A 19,106-nucleotide genomic window follows, 5' to 3' on the forward strand; every position below is an offset into this window, starting at 1 on the left:
CGACAACAAACTCCATCATTACCAACCTCTTACCTTCTCCGGCTCCAATGCAGATCGGGAGACTGATTATCCGGTCGGGTCTTATGTAGTTCTCACCCAGTCTGATCACGCCATATTAGTGGGTTTTGAGATCAGCTTCTTTAAGCCCTAAGGCATCAAACACATTTCTGAACATAATGTTGGAGTCCGCTCCTGTGTCGACGATGATCCGTTTGAGTAAGCCCGTCCCGATCATCACCGTGATCACCATGGGCGGATTTTTGGGGTGATCGTGGCACCATCGGTCCTCTGGGCCGAAGGATATCTCGGGAGGTTCCTTGGACGGGGCCTTGGGACTTCCTGTTGACAGGCCAGGACCTTGGCATCCTTCCTCGCTGACGACTTCGACTTGGGGGCACGTCACATCCTACCACAATGTTAATGACGACCGTCGGGCCATTGTCAGGGTTCTCATTAGACGTTTGCCTTGGCTTTGCCGCAAGGCACTGGTCTTCCTCAGATTGCTCACGTTCTCTTCTTGGCTCCCTTATGAACGGGGAGAACTCAGTCAACTTGGCTTCATGAATAGCCTGCTCCAAGGCATCTTTTAAATAAAAACAGTCCTGTGTCTTGTGGTTGAAGCCTTTGTGGTAGACATAATACAAGCTTTTGTTCCCACCTGTCTTGTCTTTCAACTGTCGGAGTTTGGACAGGATGCCTTTGTCCGTAATCTGTAATGACACCCACTTGGACAGTGGAACCTGGATTGGCAATAAGCAATTCATGTGCATAATCCCATATTAATCCATACTGTGCAACCTCATCCCCTTCAACTATCTTCCTAGCTTCCTTAAGAGCTCTGGTTATACATGAACTATTCAGCTTCACATTGCACTTCTTAACAAGCCACTCATACACCTCCCTGTGCTTCATTTTCGGGTACTTCTTTAGTTTTAGATACAACTTATTCATAGTCCATTTCTGTGTTGCAACTCTATTTTTTCGCTTTCTTGCACAAGTGTGATTGTCAACTAATGTTTTTATTTGTGATGAACTATCACTTGGGTTGTGTGCATAGTATCCTAACCAAGGACAGTCTTCACTCTTACAAACAGCCCTCACTCTAATCTTGTCATTCTTAGTGAACCTTATATTCCTACCCTATTGAATAGTATAATCCCTAATGGTAGCTATAAAATGTTTTTTGGACTTGAAAACCATGCTTACCTCAAATTTCATATCACCAAATTTGGCCTTGTCATTATACTGTGGATGCACAGCTGGACCCTCGTCCTCAGAGTCTAACTCTTGATCTGAATCTTCTGACTTCCATTCATCTCCCTCTGATGATTCTTCATACAATAAATCATTTTCTGAAAATGAAATTACATCAATTCACCACAAAATTATAATACAAGCAAATAATTCACAAAGATCTATAACACAAGCAATTATAATAACTCATAGACAATTAAATAAAGAATACCTGCATCTGAGCATTCATCAGATTCAATATCCTCATAGATGGAGTCATCAGTGTCAATAGTTTTGTCCCTTTTTCTGTCAGCAGCAGGCCTATGCTTCTCTCTAATATACACTTTCTTAGCCTTGAAAGACTGTCCTCCATCAACTCCACTATCACTGTCACTGCTGTATGTAGAATCTCCTACAATTTTTGGAGGCTTGTACAAACTGTCTTCAGCACTCTCATATGAATCATGAGAGTCACTATCATTATCAACAGGAGTTGCCTTAAATTGCCTTCCAGATCTTGTTCTGGTTGTATCTTTTATCTTCTGATTGATGTTATTGGCTGGTGTAGGATTGGCAGAAACTTTAGAAGCCTGGGGTTTAGTCCAAGGTTTGGGCTGATGGATGGGCTTTCTTATGGGCTTATATGTGGGCTGAAGAGTGGGCTTCTGTGTGGGCTGAGGTGTGCACTGAGAAAAGGGTAACTTGGTGGGCTGAGAGTTATTCCCTTTTAGCTGAGGAGATTTTTTGTGGTCTTACGATCTGGTTGAGACATTGACTCATTGTGGTCCTTATTCAGTTTCTCTGGGGGTTCAGGGATGGTTGGCAACTGTAGTACATCATCATCATCATCCTCGTTCATGCAGTCAACCACGTGTGGCTTAGAAACTACATGCTCAAAATAGATGTTTATGAGGTGATGATTTCTCCTGCAGTCCTTAACCAATGCCAACAGATCAGCATCATTTTCTAGCCTCCTCAAGCCATCATTGAGACGTGTTCCAGAAACCTTCCACAAGCAATTGTTCATCTCAGCATATCCTAACTCCTTATAATATCTCTTCACAAAAAACACATCTAGAGTGTCTTCTTCTACACCCATTAATACTTCAGTATTATCTGGTTCGTAAACCAGATATCCCGATTCATCTGTTTTAAACTTACCACCATGGTGAAATACAAAGGTCATAGGGGGACCTTCCATCTGCAACCAAAACAGCAACACACTGAACTATTGGAAATTTTTTTCAAAAACAAGCAAAGCAGAGTCATCATCAACTACAAAAAAAAAATAAAGCACCCACATGCAGCTATACAGAGTACAAACATTGCTCTCAAATATCAAAAAATAGAGTTAATCATGGGTAACCACGCAAGCCCTAAGCCTGAACATATTTTCCAAACCCTAACATTACAAACAGTAACAATGGATTTCCAACGATCATAGAAACACATTCATCAGGAGATAAAACAACAATCACTCTCAGAAAATAACAAAAAAAAAGGTAACCTACCTCTCACGCAAGGCGATGGTGTGCCCTCTTCGCTTGACCAACGTTGTCGCAAACCGGTCACCTTCAACTCCAATACAATTTCGTCGTCGGTCTAGGCTGATAGTCGCCGTTCAATGCTTCGTCTTTGTGGAGGTGAGAACCGAAGACGAAGGATGGGATTAGAGAGATGTTTTGTTTTCAGAAGAAGGATGGAATTAGAGAGATGTAATGAAACAGGGTTGGAAAATGAAGCGTTGTAAGGGGTGACCAAAGAAAACGACGTCATTGAAGCTTTTGCTGACATGTCACACTAATGACCAGGTAAGTGATGCGGTTTTTTTACAACCACACTTACTAATCGGCAAGTGCACCGGGTCGTACCAAGTAATACCTTACGTGAGTAAGGGTCGATCCCACGAGGATTGATGGACTAAGCAACAATAGTGTTTGATAGGCTTAGTTAGACAAACAAAAATTGGTGTTGAGATGCAGTATAAAAGAGATTAAACAATATAAAAAATATTGAAGAAGGGCAAGTAATTAAGTTGGGAATAATATATAGAGAAGGCAGTTAAGGCTTCAGAGTTATCTATTTTCTGGATTGGATTTTCTTATTAACTATTTTAATTATGCAAGATTTAATTCATGGCAAACTATTTATGACTAGACCCTAATTCCTTAGACCTTCCTAGTCTCTTCTAAAATTCATCAACTGCCAATTCCTTGGTCAATTAATTCCAATTAGAGGGTGATGATCGAATCCTAGTTTATATGCCACAAGAATCCTAATTATTCAAAGATAAAGGGATTATATGTCACATATCCCGTTAAATACAAACAATTAGAAATTCAGGATAATATGTTTTCAAGCTATTGTTCAAGTGAAGAGCTTTTCCAAGTTTTACAAGAACTCAAATAGAACATGGGTCATACTTCCGTTCCACCCAAATTCATAAAATAAAGAACGAAAACAATTATTGAAATATAAATCAAAACATGAATTAAAATAGAAAAATAATATTATCAATCCATACAATAGACAGAGCTCATAACCTTAACAGTGGAGGTTTAGTTGCTCATGGAAAAGAGAAAATAAGGATTCAGGTAAAAAATGTACCCCTAATGGGATGAGGTGGAATCTCCCTCAGAACCCCCCTCCAAAGGAAGGAAAGTTTCTCCCTTTTTATAACTAATCCTAATAAATTTAAAATCTAATATCTAAAACTAAAAATTAAAATAATATCTTTTCCTAGAATTAAAATTTGAATTAATTTAAATAATCAAATCTTCAATGGATGGATGGGGACCACTTGAATTGTCCATGCTGCAGCTTCTAATCTGTGTTTTCTGGGCTGAAAATTGAGTTAACACAGCCCAGAAATCGCCCCCAGCGTCTTCTGTTAATTCTGCAGATCGCTCATATGACGCGTCTGCGTCGTCCACGCGTTCGCGTCATTTGTGCAGATTCCAGTCCACGCGATCGCATCAGGCACGCGATCGCGTCATTGCGATTTCCTCCATTCCGCGCGGTCGCGTGAGCCATGCGTCCGCGTCGGTATTCGCTGGTCATCTCCTTGGCTTCTTCTCTTTCTCTGCAGAAATTCCATCAAATTCTGCCAAATGCTACCTAAAATAAACAGTATTGCACAAAACTCAAAATAGCATCCATAGTGGCTAAAATATAATTAATTCTTAATTAAACTCAACAAATTAGATGCAAATTCACTAGGAAGAGATAGACAAGATGCTCACGCATCATAACACCAAACCTAAACTGTTGCTTGTCCTCAAGCAACCAAAACTAATATAAGCTTAGGATGTGAATTTGCATGAGAATGAGAGTTCGGTTAAGCTCATGTCTCATCTTATAGTGGGGTTTACAACTGCAATCCTGAATAGTTTTGGCATCTCACTTTATCCTTTGAAGTTCAGAAAGATTGGCATCCATAGGAACTCAGAATTCAGATAGTGTTATTGACTCTCCTAGTTCAGTATGTTGATTCTTGAACACAGCTACTTTATGAGTCTTGGCTGTGACCCTAAGCATTTTGTTTTTCAGTATTACCACCGGATACATAAATGCCACAGACACATAACTGGGTGAACCTTTTCAGATTGTGACTCAGCTTTGCTAGAGTCCCCAGTTAGAGATGCCCAGAGTTCTTAAGCACACTCTTTTTGCTTTGGACCACGACTTTAACCGCTCAGTCTCAAGCTTTTCACTTGACACCTTCACACCACAAGCACATGGTTAGGGACAGCTTGATTTAGCCGCTTAGGCCAAGATTTTATTCCTTAGGGCCCTCCTATCCATTAATGCTCAAAGTCTTGGATCCTTTTTACCCTTTGCCTTTTAGTTTAAAGGGTTATTGGCTTTTTCTGCTTGCTTTTTCTTTTTCTTATTTTTTTCTTTATTTTATTAAAATTTTTTTTTTGCAAGCTTTGTATTTTTCACTGCTTTTTCTTGCTTCAAGAATCAATTTTATGATTTTTCAGATTATCAATAACATTTTTCTTTTTCATCATTCTTTCAAGAGCCAACAATTTTAACATTCATAAACTTCACTATCAAAAAAATATGCACTGTTCATGTCATGCATTCAGAATCACAGAAAATACCACCACATTTAAGTAAATAAGACTATTTTTAAAATTAACTCAATTTCTCATGCAATACATCACTTTTTTTTTTTAGATTCAAGTTCAGTGAGTGGTACATGAAACATTTTTTTAGCATTAAAGTAATTAAATGAAAACTAAACTAGTCCTAGGATTCTAACTAATAAAGGATCATGCAACAAACAAAGCAAAATAACAGGAAACCGGAACATAACATAGAAAAAGAGGGGAGGAATAAAAATGAAAGGAACTCAACCACCTTAATTATCCTAGCGGTCGCTTTATTCTTCAGGTTGTGCTCCTTCGCGAAGATGATTCGCCTCCCTTTTGTACTAGAAAGCCTATAAGCGCAGCGTCAACACCAAACTTAAAGGTTTGCTTGTCCTCAAGCAAATAAGAACTGAAAATAGAAGAGACAAATATTAAATGAAAGAAAAAAATAAAAGGATAAGAGAATAAAAGAGAATTAGGATTGGGAGAGAGAGAAAACAGGGCGGTGCAAGCGACGCGGCCGCGTGGGGCACGCGATCGCGTACGTTGCGCATTCTTCATAATGACGCGATAGCGTCAGGCACGCGTTCGCGTGGATGGCCATATATGCTACTGACGCGAACGCGTCAGTCACGCGTCCGCGTGACCAAATTTGTGCTTTTAGCACACTTCTTGTCCCAAGCTGGCACAACTCTCTGCCCAAACGCTCTTTTACGTCGAATTTGCAGGTCACGCAATCGCGTCGGTGACGCGACCGCGTGGATGACGAAAATCACAAACGACACGAATGCGTGATGTACGCGATCGCGTGGGATCGTTTGTGCGAAAGGCTCCATTCTGGCGCCACTCCCGCGCAACTCTCTGTAACTTTTTATTTTTTCTCGCACCCCTAGATAACGCGTTCGCGTCAGCGACGCTGGCGCGTCGGGTGCCTTTTTTTTTTTTTTGAAATGTAGCTTGAGGTGTTCGGTTCCTGGAAGAACATAGCTGCATGATCAGAAAATTAGTGAGAACTTAATAAAAAAAATAAAATAAAATAACTAAGAAAAATACTACTACGAAAAAAAAAATATAGCTAAGGATACGAATTTATCGGGTTGCCTCCCGACAAGCGCTTCTTTATCGTCACTAGCTTGACGGTCAGCTCCTCTAAGGAGGAGGATCATAGGGGCTCAGCTCTTCACCCCTTACTTTGAACTTCTTTCCTGTGTCTCCATAACGTAGCTCAATATGCTCCAGAGAGAGGATTTTGATTACTGTATAAACCCATGCTGGATTGCTGGTCAACACCACCTTCATTCTTGGGGAGAAACCTTCAGTGGAGATCTTTTTGTTTCTCCATCCTCTGGGTATTTTTTTCTTTTTGGGGACCTCCTCCTTGGTGGATGATGCAATTCCAACACCAAACTTAGGTTTGATGTCAAGCGGAATTTTATCGGTTGTCACCACAGGAGGTTTGAGTTGCAAATTCTGCTGTGCATCATCAGGGGGTTCTTGAAGGTTTGGATCAATGAGCTCACCCTGCATGCACCTCTCTTCTTCACCTGTTGAATGTACATCTTTGAAGACATGAAAGACCAGTTGCTCATTATGCACTCTAAGCACTAATTCACCCACTTCTACATCAATCAGAGCTCTTCCAGTGGCTAGGAATGGTCTTCCTAGGATTATAGAGGCATTCTCATCCTCCCCTGTATCAAGAATCACAAAATCTGCTGGGAGGAAGAACTTACCCACTTTGACCAAGATATTCTCCACTAATCCGTATGCAGGCTTCATAGATTTGTCTGCCATCTGTAATGCTATCTTTGTGGGTTGTGCCTCTTGGATATGCAACTTCTTCATTACAGATAAGGGCATTAGATTTATGCTTGCCCCTATATCACATAGGGCTTTCTCAAAGGTTGTGCTCCCAATGGTGCATAGAATTTGAAAGCTCCCTGGATCTGGCATCTTCCTTGGCAAGTTATTCTGAATGACAGCACTACATTCCTTAGTCAGGACTACTGTCTCATCTCCCTTTAAACACTTTTTCTTTGACAACAGCTCCTTCATGAACTTGACATAGATAGGCATTTGCTCCAAAACCTTAGCAAAAGGAATATTGATTTGTAACTTTTTGAAGATTTCCAAGAACTTTGAAAACTGCTTGTCCTTGGTCTCCTTTTGAAGTCTCTGAGGATACGGCATCTTAGGCTTGTACTCAGGAGCCTTTGGCAGTGTAGGATAAATGTCAAGAGAGTCTGGGAATGGGTTGTCTGCATGCTTTGGAGGGGCGTGCTCTACTTCTTCCTTCTTCTCATCTGGAGCTTCTTTTTCAACTACATCTTCATTGACCTTGGTCTCAGAGCCAGCTACTTTACCACTTCTCAATTGAATAGCCTTGCAATCTTCTCCTGGGTTCACTACTGTATCCTCTTGAAGTGTACTTGCAGACCTCTCAAGTATTTGCTTGCTCAGTTGGCCCACTAGCACCTCTAAGTTTCTAATAGAGGCTCTAGTTTCCTGTATAACTTGTGCTTCCGTACTTGCCACTTGTTCACTTATTACAGTGATAGCCTTGCATTCCTCTCTTGGATTTGGAATTGTGTTACCAGGAAGGCTATTAGTGGTCCTCTGATCAATTTCATTAACCTTTGTGGCTAACTGACCCATTTGAATCTCCAGGTTCTTGATGGATGCTCTGGTTTCCTGTCTAAAACCTGTCAATATTGCTTCCAAATCATTGTTTTGTTGGAAACCACCCTGAGAACTATTGTTGAAGTTCTGAGGTCTCTGAGGTTGGTCTCTCCACCCAAAGTTTGGGTGATTTCTCCATCCCGGGTTATATGTCTTAGAATATGGATCATTGTTAGGATTCCTAGGGCCACTTCCCATGTAATTCACCTGTTCATAAGAAAGTTGAGCATAATCATAATTATCATTTTGCATAAAGTTACCTGTCATGTCATAGGAGGTATCTTGGGGTGGATTTTGAGTGTTGATAGATGAGACTTGCATGCCACCCATCTGTTGAGTAAGTAGATTTATCTGCTGAGACATAAGCTTGTTCTGAGCAAGAAGAGCATTAACAGCTTCTACTTCCAACACGCCTCTCTTCTGAGCAGTCTCAGAGTTCACAGGATTCCTGTTAGATGAGTATAAATATTGGTTGCTTGCAATCAATTCAATCAGCTCAATAGTCTCCTCTGGTGTCTTCTTCTTGTGCAATGAACCGCCTGCAGAGGTATCTAAGCTCATCTTGGACATCTCACCCAAGCCTTCATAAAAAAATATCTAGTTGGGTCCACTTGGAGAACATGTCCGGAGGGCATTACCTAGTCAGTAGCTTGTATCTCTCCCAAGCTTCATAAAGTGTTTCTCCCTCCTTCTGTCTGAAGGTCTGAACCTCTAATCTAAGCTTAGTCAGCTTCTTTGGCGGGAAAATTTTAGTGAGAAACTCTGTAACAACCTTGTCCCAAGTATTCAGACTCTCCTTTGGTTGTGAATCTAGCCATAGCTTTACTTTATCCCTCAGAGCAAACGGGAAAAGCATGAGTTTGTACACCTCTGGGTTCACTCCATTTGTCTTCACAGTATCACATATCTGCAGAAAATCAAATATAAATTGATTTGGGTCTTCATGAGGAAGACCATGATACTAGCAATTTTGTTGCACCAGGGTGACCAATTGTGGCTTCAACTCAAAGTTGTTTGCAGTTATAGGAGGCACCACAATACTTTTTTCGTAAAGATCCGCAGTAGGGGCAGAATAAGAGCCAAGCACTCTCCTCTGTTGATCATCCCCATTCGGATTTACCACATTGGCATTAACAGCGTTATTATTTGCCATAGTGGACTCTGCAGCCTTGTAAAGTCTTGCTTGTTGTAAACGTCGTCTGAAAGTCCTTTCAGGTTCAGGATCAAAGTCTAAGAGATGTTCTTTGTCTCTATTCCTGCGCATACACAAGCAGAAAACAAGAAAAAATGGGACTCTCTACGTCAGAGTACAGAGAAGTCCCTGTGAGATCACCTGTGTAAAATAATAAAATAAAAATACTAAATAAAAAATAAAAGAAATTTGAAAATTTTAAAAGAAAAAAATAAACAGAAAAATTAAAATAAAATTAATTGGGTAACACCAAACTTAAATTCAGAATTAAGAAAAAATATTGATACTAAAATATTTTATTTTATTTTATTATTTTTTTTTAATTTTTTTTTATAATAAAAATAAAATAAAGTTAGAAAGAAAAGATACGGTAAAAGAAGGGGGGGAATGTAAACGAAAGGGAGAAAGAAAGAAAATTAATCGTAAACGAAAACGAAAAGAAGAAAAATTAACGTAAAAAAAAGAAAAGAGAAAAATTAACGTAAAAAATGCAAAAGAAAAAAAAGAAAAAAAATAATAAAAAATATAAAAAAAATTATTTAATCTAAGCAATCAAACAACGAATAGTTGTTAATCACAGTCAATCCCCGGCAACGGCGTCAAAAACTTGATGCGGTTTTTTTACAACCACACTTACTAACCGATAAGTGCACCGGGTCGTACCAAGTAATACCTTACGTGAGTAAGGGTCGATCCCACGAGAATTGATGGACTAAGCAACAATAGTGTTTGATAGGCTTAGTTAGACAAATAAAAATTGGTGTTGAGATGCAGTATAAAAGAGATTAAACAATATAAAAAATATTGAAGAAGGGCAAGTAATTAAGTTGGGAATAATATATAGAGAAGGCAGTTAAGGTTTCAGAGTTATCTATTTTCTGGATTGGATTTTCTTATTAACTATTTTAATTATGCAAGATTTAATTCATGGCAAACTATTTATGACTAGACCCTAATTCCTTAGACCTTCCTAGTCTCCTCTAAAATTCATCAACTGCCAATTCCTTGGTCAATTAATTCCAATTAGAGGGTGATGATCGAATCCTAGTTTATATGCCACAAGAATCCTAATTATTCAAAGATAAAGGGATTATATGTCACATATCCCGTTAAATACAAACAATTAGAAATTCAGGATAATATGTTTTCAAGCTATTGTTCAAGTGAAGAGCTTTTCCAAGTTTTACAAGAACTCAAATAGAATATGGGTCATACTTCCGTTCCACCCAAATTCATAAAATAAAGAACGAAAACAATTATTGAAATATAAATCAAAACATGAATTAAAATAGAAAAATAATATTATCAATCCATACAATAGACAGAACTCATAACCTTAACAGTAGAGGTTTAGTTGCTCATGGAAAAGAGAAAATAAGGATTCAGGTAAAAAATGTACCCCTAATGGGATGAGGTGGAATCTCCCTCAGAACCCCCCCTCCAAAGGAAGGAAAGTTTCTCCCTTTTTATAACTAATCCTAATAAATTTAAAATCTAATATCTAAAACTAAAAATTAAAATAATATCTTTTCCTAGAATTAAAATTTGAATTTAAATTTGAATTAATTTAAATAATCAAATCTTCAATGGATGGATGGGGACCACTTGAATTGTCCATGCTGCAGCTTCTAATCTGTGTTTTCTAGGCTGAAAATTGAGTTAACACAGCCCAGAAATCGCCCTCAGCGTCTTCTGTTAATTCTGCAGATCGCTCATGTGACGCGTCCGCGTCGTCCACGCGTTCGCGTCATTTGTGCAGATTCCAGTCCACGCGATCGCGTCATTGCGATTTCCTCCATTCCGCGCGGTCACGTGAGCCATGCGTCCGCGTCGGTATTCGCTGGTCATCTCCTTGGCTTCTTCTCTTTCTCTGCAGAAACTCCATCAAATTCCGCCAAATGCTACCTAAAATAAACAGTATTGCACAAAACTCAAAATGGCATCCATAGTGGCTAAAATATAATTAATTCTTAATTAAACTCAACAAATTAGATGCAAATTCACTAGGAAAAGATAGACAAGATGCTCACGCATCAGTAAGCAAATGATAACATCGTTAGTCAAATAATAGATGGAAGGGCTAACGTGACCATTTTTAAATCTTTTGAGACAATTTTGATTAATTTATTCTTTCGGGATCTAATTTAGAGATCGGATAATCTTTCAGGGACTAATTTGGCTATTTACTCATCAAAACCCATTATGTAGCTTTACAAATACCACACTCGTATCTGTGCCATAGCAATTGGCAATGTAGTCATCAATCCCTCGTTGATCCTATACAATGCTATCTTCATTCCTTCCTTCAGGTTCAATTTAATTTTTGTTAGTTCACTTATTAAATTGTCTAACTGCACTGTTTTTTTTTCCTTTTATCTATCTTTCACAATGCAAGACAAGACCTCCAAGAAGGTAATTGGCAAAGGTAATGAAATTGATTATCTTTTTTGTGCTAAGAGTCGCAACCCACACCTAATATTGCTACTTGTCACTCTATTTCTCTTGTTAATACTGATGTATGGCATGCTAGACTAGGACACACCTCAGAAAAGGTTTTGAATAATCTTAGTCATGCTTTATCACACAAACCTCTCAAATTCAACCATTCTAAGTGTCTTGTTTGTCCATTCACCAAGCTTAGGCGTTTGTCTTTTCAATCAAATAAACAATTTTACCTTTGATCTGATTCATTATGACATTTGGGGACCCTATCGCGTTCCCACATGTAATAACATGTGATACTTACTTATCGACTTACCGTTGTTGATAATCATTCAAGATTTACTTGGATTTACCTTTTTGAAGAAAAAATCAAATGCTACTGATGTTCTTATCAATTTCTGAGGAAATCTGTTCGGTTGCAGAGTGTGGTGGTGAGGCAGAGGAGTTGCTCTACGCAAGAGAGGGAGACTCAGAAAATGTGAGATAGCAAAGAGAGGCAAAAAATGTGATTTCATTATTGTAAACTGATATATATACACTCAATGTGAGCCACACATTTGATAACTGCCTGACTAAATTCCTTACACTACTTTAACTAATTTTGATGTTAATTTACTAAGTGGGACAACTTGTTATAAATGCCGCCAAACTATCGATCTACTTTACTATAATCTGGCTACATCCCCCCGCAAGTTGGGGTATGAAATTTAATCAGACCCAACTTGACTTCACAAGACAAGAAAGGATTAGGGGCTACAGGCTTAGTCAAAATATCAGCAATCTGATTTGCTGATGAAACAGGGAGCAGCTTCAAAGTGCCTTCTTGGACCTTCTCTCTCAGAGTGTGGCAGTCAATCTCGATATGTTTTGTTTGTTTGTGAAACACAGGATTGGCTGCGATATGTAGTGCAGACTGGTTATCACAGTACAAGGTAATTGGCTTCAGAGGTGTTGCGTGAAAATATCGAATAAGGAAAGAAAGCCAGATACCTTCACATGTGGCGAGCGCCATTGCTCGATACTCCGCTTCAGCAGAGGAGCACGCAACAGTTTGTTGTTTCTTGCATCGCCATGACACCAGGGACTTGCCAAGGAAAAAATAAAATCCAGACACAGACCAGCAAGTATAGGGACAAGGTCCCCAATCTGAGTCAGAGAATGCTGTCAAGTTGAGGTGGTCTGAAGCTGAGAATAGAACACCTTTGGTTGGAGCACCTTTGAGATACCTCAGGACATGGAGTGCTGCCTTGAAGTGGGTATCAGTTGCACAGTCCAGGTATTGACTTAGCTTACTTACTATAAAACATATGTCCGGATGAGTATTTGTCAAATAGATTAGCTGTCCAATCAGTCTTCTGTATGCAAAAACATCCTGCAATTGATTCCCTAACGACTTTGACAATTTTGTGGTGTAATCCATAGGTGTGGTGATTGGTTTTGCATCTTGTAGTCAAAATTTCTCAAGGAAGTCCAATGTGTATTTTCTTTGATACATTGCTATGCCTCTGTGGCTTCTAGCAAACTCGAGCCCCAAGAAGAATTTTAATTCCCCAAGATCCTTAATTTTAAACTTGTCATCAAGCAAGTGTTTCACTCTCTTAATCTCTCTAAGATCATTCCTGCCTAAAACCAAGTCGTTCACGTACACAAGGATGCAAGTGAATGATGCAGCTGTGGACTTAGTAAACAAACAACTATCGGCCTTGGACTGAGAGTAACCAAACTGAATGAGCATGCAACATAATTTCTGGTGCCATTGGCGGATGACTTGTTTGAGGCCGTACAAAGAGCGTTGTAGTTTGCAGACAGAACCAAGTGGGGCTTGAAGACCTAAGGGTGGCTTCATGTACACTTCTTCGGGCAAGTCACCATGTAAGAACGCGGTATTGACATCGAGCTGATGCACAAACCAGTTTCTAGTCGAAGCAATGGTGAGCAAGACTCTCAAAGTAGTTAGCTTAATCACAGGACTAAACGTATAAAAAAATCGAACCCAGCAGTTTAGGTGAATCCCTTTGCCACCAATCTGGCTTTATGTCGCTCAACTTCACCATTAGACTTAAACTTGGTCTTAAAAACCCATTTACAACCAATCACCTTCTTTCCTTTGGGCAGAGGAGTCAGTGTCCATGTCTTGTTTTCTTCAAGAGCATTGAGTTCATCACTAATTTCCTTCTTCCAACAACTATGAGTGATTGCCTCCTCATAACTTCGTGGTTCAATGTTAGCAGATAAAGCAATCGAAAAGGCCCTGTGACCTGCTGAAAGAGAATTCAAGCACACATAACTGGAGAGAGGATATTTTTTGTGGCACTGACTAGAGGACTGTTGATCAGTGGTGGTGAATCGCATACAATGGTAGTCTTGGAGGTAGGCAGGTTTGTGTTTAATTCGAGTGGATCGTCGCACCTCTGGCTGCACATTAGGCAGTGCTAAATTCTGCATAGGTGGGTGTGATGTATCTAAATTGCGACTGTGAGCAAAATTTTGCGAATGTAAATGTGGTGAAAAATGTGAATTAGGGATAATTGATGATGCATGAGGAGTGAATTGAGATGTTGCCATGGGTGTGTGAGTGCAAGCAAAATCCGGGGCTAGATTAGGGGGCGTATATTGAGCTGCAGGAAGCACTATATTATCCAGCCATTGTGTATTAGTGCATGGATCCGAAGTGGGATCATGGTGGGGAAAAGGATCAACATGTTCATGTGACTTACAGTTAGTAGTTGTTTTTAAAGAAATGGGACCAGTGGTATTTTTGAAAGGGAAGAACTGTTCATAAAATTTCACATTCCTTGAGACTAGTATCTCTTGGATTTTTGTATTTAGTAGAACATATCCTTTGGTGCCTGATTTAAATCCTAAGAAAACACATTTTCTAGCTCTAGCGTCAAGCTTTCTTCTATGAGAAACCAAAAAAGTTAATGCATAAACCAAACAACCAAATACCTTGAAGTGTTTAATATCCGGTAAGGTATTATATAAGATCTGATAAGGGCTACAAGGTGCTATCTTATTGTGAGGTGTTCTATTTAACATGTGGATGGCATGAGCCACGGCATAGTGCCAAAAACAGAGTGGTAAATTTGAATTAAAGATGAGTGTCCTGGCTACGTTCAAGATTTCTTGATGTCGTCTTTCTACCACCCCATTCTGTTGTGGAGTTTCCACACAGCTGGTTTGGTGTATAATACCTTTGGTTTGGTAGAATGAAAGCATCAAAAATTCTTGACCGTTATCAGATCGAATGCACTTAATGATTTTATTGTGTTGAGTTTCAACAAGTTGGACAAAATTTTCAATCAATTTTCTGACTTCATATTTGTTTTTCAAAAAAAAAAATAACCAAGTGAATTTACTTTTGTCTTCAACCACTGTGAGAAAATATTTATGGCCCGAAATAGATGGTATAGCTATAGGTCCCCAAATGTCCACGTGCACTAGATCAAAAATATTTTCAGATTTGGTGTGACTTTCATTAAATGGCAAGCGTTTTTGCTTTGCATAGTGGCATGGAGAACATGGTACATCACTACTATGATATGTAATGAATGGATATGCAATTTTCATTTGTTGTATCTTATCACATGAGATATGTCCTAAACGATGATGCCAAAATGTTGCATCATCTGATGTATGAATGATATTGTGTGTGTGTACAGGAGTCACAGTTTTAGCTACATCACCCTTTATTGTATACATCAGTTCCGGTGCTGCTACCAAAACAGGTTTGATCCGCATTGTATACAATCCCTCCTTTTGATCAACAGCTCCAATCGTCTTCAAGGTAATTCGCTCCTGAATCTCACAATCATGTGCATTGAACAAAAAGGAACAAGAAAGTGCATCTGCTGCTTTTGAAATTGAAATGAGATTATACTTGAAAGTAAGAATATATAAGACATCAGTCAAGTAGAAGCTTGCTGAGAAGAAAATTGTCCCATAAATAGTTGTGACAACTTTAGAACCATTTGGCATTATGACTTGAACATGTTTTATTATTTTAACAGATTGAAAGAAATCGAGTGAGAATGACACATGAGCACTAGATCCTGTATCCAAAATTCAGTCATGACAATTTAAAATATGGCTGAAAATTGATAAAAGATAGAAGGTACCTGCAGATGGTGCATGTACAGATGCCAATTTCTCATTATTTGGGGGGTCACTACATTGTTGTTGGAACAAGGCAAGTAGGGCTTCCTTTTGCTTATCCGAAAACAACCCATCAAGACTGACTCTTTCATCTCTCTGGATTAAAGGTTCAATGCTGCTCTATACATTGCTCGCAGCAGTTATGGAATTTACTGAGTTCATGGCACTTGAGCCATCAGTATTCCTTTTGAATTGATTCCTTTGCATGTGTGGTGGGAATCCATGCTTGTAATAACATATGTCTACTAGGTGACCATTCTTGCCATAGTGGGAGCACAATTTAGGTGTCCCTCGGCCATGTCCTTTACTTCTGCCCCCACGACCCCTACCTCTTCCACTAATTGAACTACTTCCATTGTTTTGATAAGTCCCAAACGCATTCGTATTGATAGCATTTGCCATCATTCTTGCTTCAGGATCCATTGAGTGCATCAATTGTCTCTCTTGCTGTAAAAGCGAGGAGAAGGTTGCTGCTACAGTTGGTAAGGGTGTTACAAGCATTAGTTGGGAGCGTACATTCGCATATTGGTCGTTCAATCCTCGAAGGAACCTAATTACATGGGACTGCTCTCTGTACTCTTTAATCATGTCAAGATTCTTTCCACATTCACAGTTATAAAGGCAAAAACACATTGCAATAGGTCTAAACTCATCTAATTCCTCCCAAATACTCTTCAACTTAGTATAGTAAGAAGTGATGGTGAGTTCACCTTGTCTCAACGAAAACAATTTTTCTTCCAGATCTGCAATTCTGAACAAGTCTCCTTGATCGAATTTGTGCTTCAGGTCCATCCATAGCTTGTAAGCGTTGTTGCACCATAAGACGCTCTGGAGAATTTTTGGACTGAGAGATCTGTGTAGCCACGACAAAACAAATGTATTACAATGATCCCAGGCTCCGAAGGAAGGATCGTCCCTCTCTGGCTTCATTAAGGTTCCGTCGATAAATTGGAGTTTGTTCTTCGATTTGAGTGAAAGTGTCGCTGACCTTGACCACGAATGGTAGTTTGAGGTGGTTAATGGAGCATTCGTGAGTGAAATTCCAGGGGTTTCGCTACGGTGCAAATAGAAGTGACTAGACGAATCTTGCAGCAAATTCATCTTGGATCTTGACGCTTGTGCTTGAAATGTATTGAATTGGTCCATCATGCGTGCAAATTTCTGCATATCGCTCGCCGAGAATGCTTGGTTCTCCGAATTCACCTCTCTGTCATGCACGTTCGATTCCATTGATGATCAAATCGTGTAAGCACTACTTCACACGAATCTCATCAAGGATGTGATCTTGCGCAGGGTAGTTACACTCTTTTTGCAGAGTGTGGTGGTGAGGTAGTGGAGTTGCTCCACGCAAGAGAGGGAGACTCAGAAAATGTGAGATAGCAAAGAGAAGCAAAAAGTGTGATTTCATTATTGTAAACTGATATATATATATACACTCAATGTGAGCCACACATTTAATAACTGCCTGACTAAATTCCTTACACTACTCTAACTAATTTTGATGTTAATTTACTAAGTGGGAAAGCTTGTTATACATGCTGCCAAACTATCGATCTACTCTACTATAATCTGGCTACAATTTCATTGACATGATTGATAGACAATTCGATGCTAAGGTAAAACAGGTCAGATCCGATAATGCCAAAGAATTGCTTCTCAATGATTTTTTGCTTTCAAAGGGAATTCTCCATGAATTTTCTTGTGTAGAGAGGCCTGAGCAAAACTCGGTGGTTGAATGGAAACACCAACATTTGCTCAATGTTGCTAGAGCCCTCTTCTTTCAGTCAAAGGTCAGCATTTTTAAACTAAGAAACGCTCGGTTTCCATAGCAGAGCCTTGGGTAAAAATAACACTCGGTGCAATTATTACACTTAAATCATTTTTATGCTTTTTAAAACAAAAAACTTAACGGTCCTAAAGTAGTGAAATTCTTTATCGGGTAAGTTCTGACCCGCACAAAAGGCGTAACGATCTAGACACTGTCTCAGAGAGAGGTTCGATGAAATAGACATATCTATCAAGATGCGAACTACCTCCACCTGGACAAAAGGACCCTATGAAGCTTTATTGTTTCCTAGAATTGGCTTTGGGCTTTTCTTGTGCAGCTTAGGTAGAGGGCGAAGAAGGCCTCCTTCCGAGGGACCCGACAGTGAGATACCACTCTGGACAAGATCTATTATCATTTTTCGCATCTCCTCAAAAGTTTAGAGTAGGTGAAAATTCGCCCAATTTATGGTGCCAATTGAACTTTGGGGTGAATGCATCTTGATGGCGACCTTCTTGGTGAATAGACTGCCTAGTCCAGCTCTACAACACTGCACTCCCTATGAAAGACTCTTCCATAAGCAGCCAGATTATCAGTCATTAAGAGTCTTTAGATGCCTTGCTCATGCATTCACTTTAGCATCCCAAAGGATCAAGTTCACTCCAAGAGCAGCTCAAGCTATGTTTATTGGCTACCCGTATGGCTTCAAAGGTTACAAGCTTTATGACTTGAGCAACAATAGAGTTTTTATCTCTAGAAATGTCTCATTTGGCGAAGATGAATTTCCATTTGTCAAGATGTCGAGCAGTCCTTCCTCTCTTATCGACAATTTTCCTAAAGTTGTCATGCCTCATAAATTTCACAAGGCCAACATCAATCAAACTCTAGCAACAACTGTCGTTCGTCATCAGCCACCCTTTTCTCCCACTCCATCAATTCCTTTGGAGCAACCTTTACCACCTGTCACAGCCCCAGAACCTGAACTTGTGCCTCAACTCCGGCAGTCCTCTAGGCTCTCTAAACCACCTCAGTACCTTAAAGATTACCAATGCCACAACTTTCAACACCTATCCAACTATCATTTCAGTTTTCTAACAGCGGATGATGCAATACCTGAACCCACTTTCTTTCATCAAGTAGTTCGGAGAAAGGCCATAGGTGAGGAGTTGAAAACCATGGAGGCCACTAACACTTGGTCATTGGTACCACTACCAAAAGGGAAACACACCATTAGATGTATATGGGTGTACAAAGTGAAGTGTAAGGCCGATGGCTCGATAGAAAGGTATAAAGCCCGTTTAGTTGCTAAATGCTATACTCAACGAGCTGAAATTGACTATAAAGACACATTTTCCACTATAACTAAGCTCACTATAGTTCGGGTACTCCTATCCTTGGCTGCCATCAATTATTGGTCTTTGCTCCAAATGGATGTCAATAATGCTTTCCTCAAGGGGGACTTATTTAAGGAAGTTTACATGGATCTGCCACTGGGGTACAAATCCAAGAGTCCAGACTTAGTTTGTAAGTTGAACTAACT

General features: G+C 39.5%; 2 protein-coding genes across 2 annotated transcripts; both read right to left on the reverse strand.

Annotated features, from left to right (window-relative positions):
• Window positions 1-12,322: 12,322 nt before the first annotated feature.
• Window positions 12,323-13,066, reverse strand: LOC140176801 (secreted RxLR effector protein 161-like). The gene has a single exon (XM_072208351.1). It carries the CDS (start codon window positions 13,064-13,066, stop codon window positions 12,323-12,325), a length of 744 nt encoding a protein of 247 aa, XP_072064452.1.
• A 30-nt stretch (window positions 13,067-13,096) lies between these two features.
• Window positions 13,097-17,031, reverse strand: LOC140176802 (uncharacterized). The gene is made up of 4 exons (XM_072208352.1): window positions 16,131-17,031; window positions 15,307-15,698; window positions 13,744-14,085; window positions 13,097-13,543 (listed from the first exon to the last, which is right to left on the reverse strand). Exons 1-4 carry the CDS (start codon window positions 17,029-17,031, stop codon window positions 13,097-13,099), a joined length of 2,082 nt encoding a protein of 693 aa, XP_072064453.1.
• Window positions 17,032-19,106: the final 2,075 nt, after the last annotated feature.

This window comes from Arachis hypogaea, chromosome 12 (genome assembly GCF_003086295.3).
Source record: "Arachis hypogaea cultivar Tifrunner chromosome 12, arahy.Tifrunner.gnm2.J5K5, whole genome shotgun sequence".
NCBI classification, from domain to species: domain Eukaryota; kingdom Viridiplantae; phylum Streptophyta; class Magnoliopsida; order Fabales; family Fabaceae; genus Arachis; species Arachis hypogaea.

Bases quoted from the DNA above. Each gene is read 5' to 3' on its own strand.
- LOC140176801 (XM_072208351.1), bottom strand. From the start codon at position 13,066: ATGGATTACACCACAAAATTGTCAAAGTCGTTAGGGAATCAATTGCAG.
- LOC140176802 (XM_072208352.1), bottom strand. From the start codon at position 17,031: ATGGAATCGAACGTGCATGACAGAGAGGTGAATTCGGAGAACCAAGCA. The intron at 15,699-16,130 runs GTAGGGGTCGTG...TTTTGGATACAG, and splicing joins TAGTTCAATTAGTGGAAGAG to GATCTAGTGCTCATGTGTCA. The intron at 13,544-13,743 runs GTGATTGGTTGT...TTTGTGCATCAG, and splicing joins CTCTGCCCAAAGGAAAGAAG to CTCGATGTCAATACCGCGTT.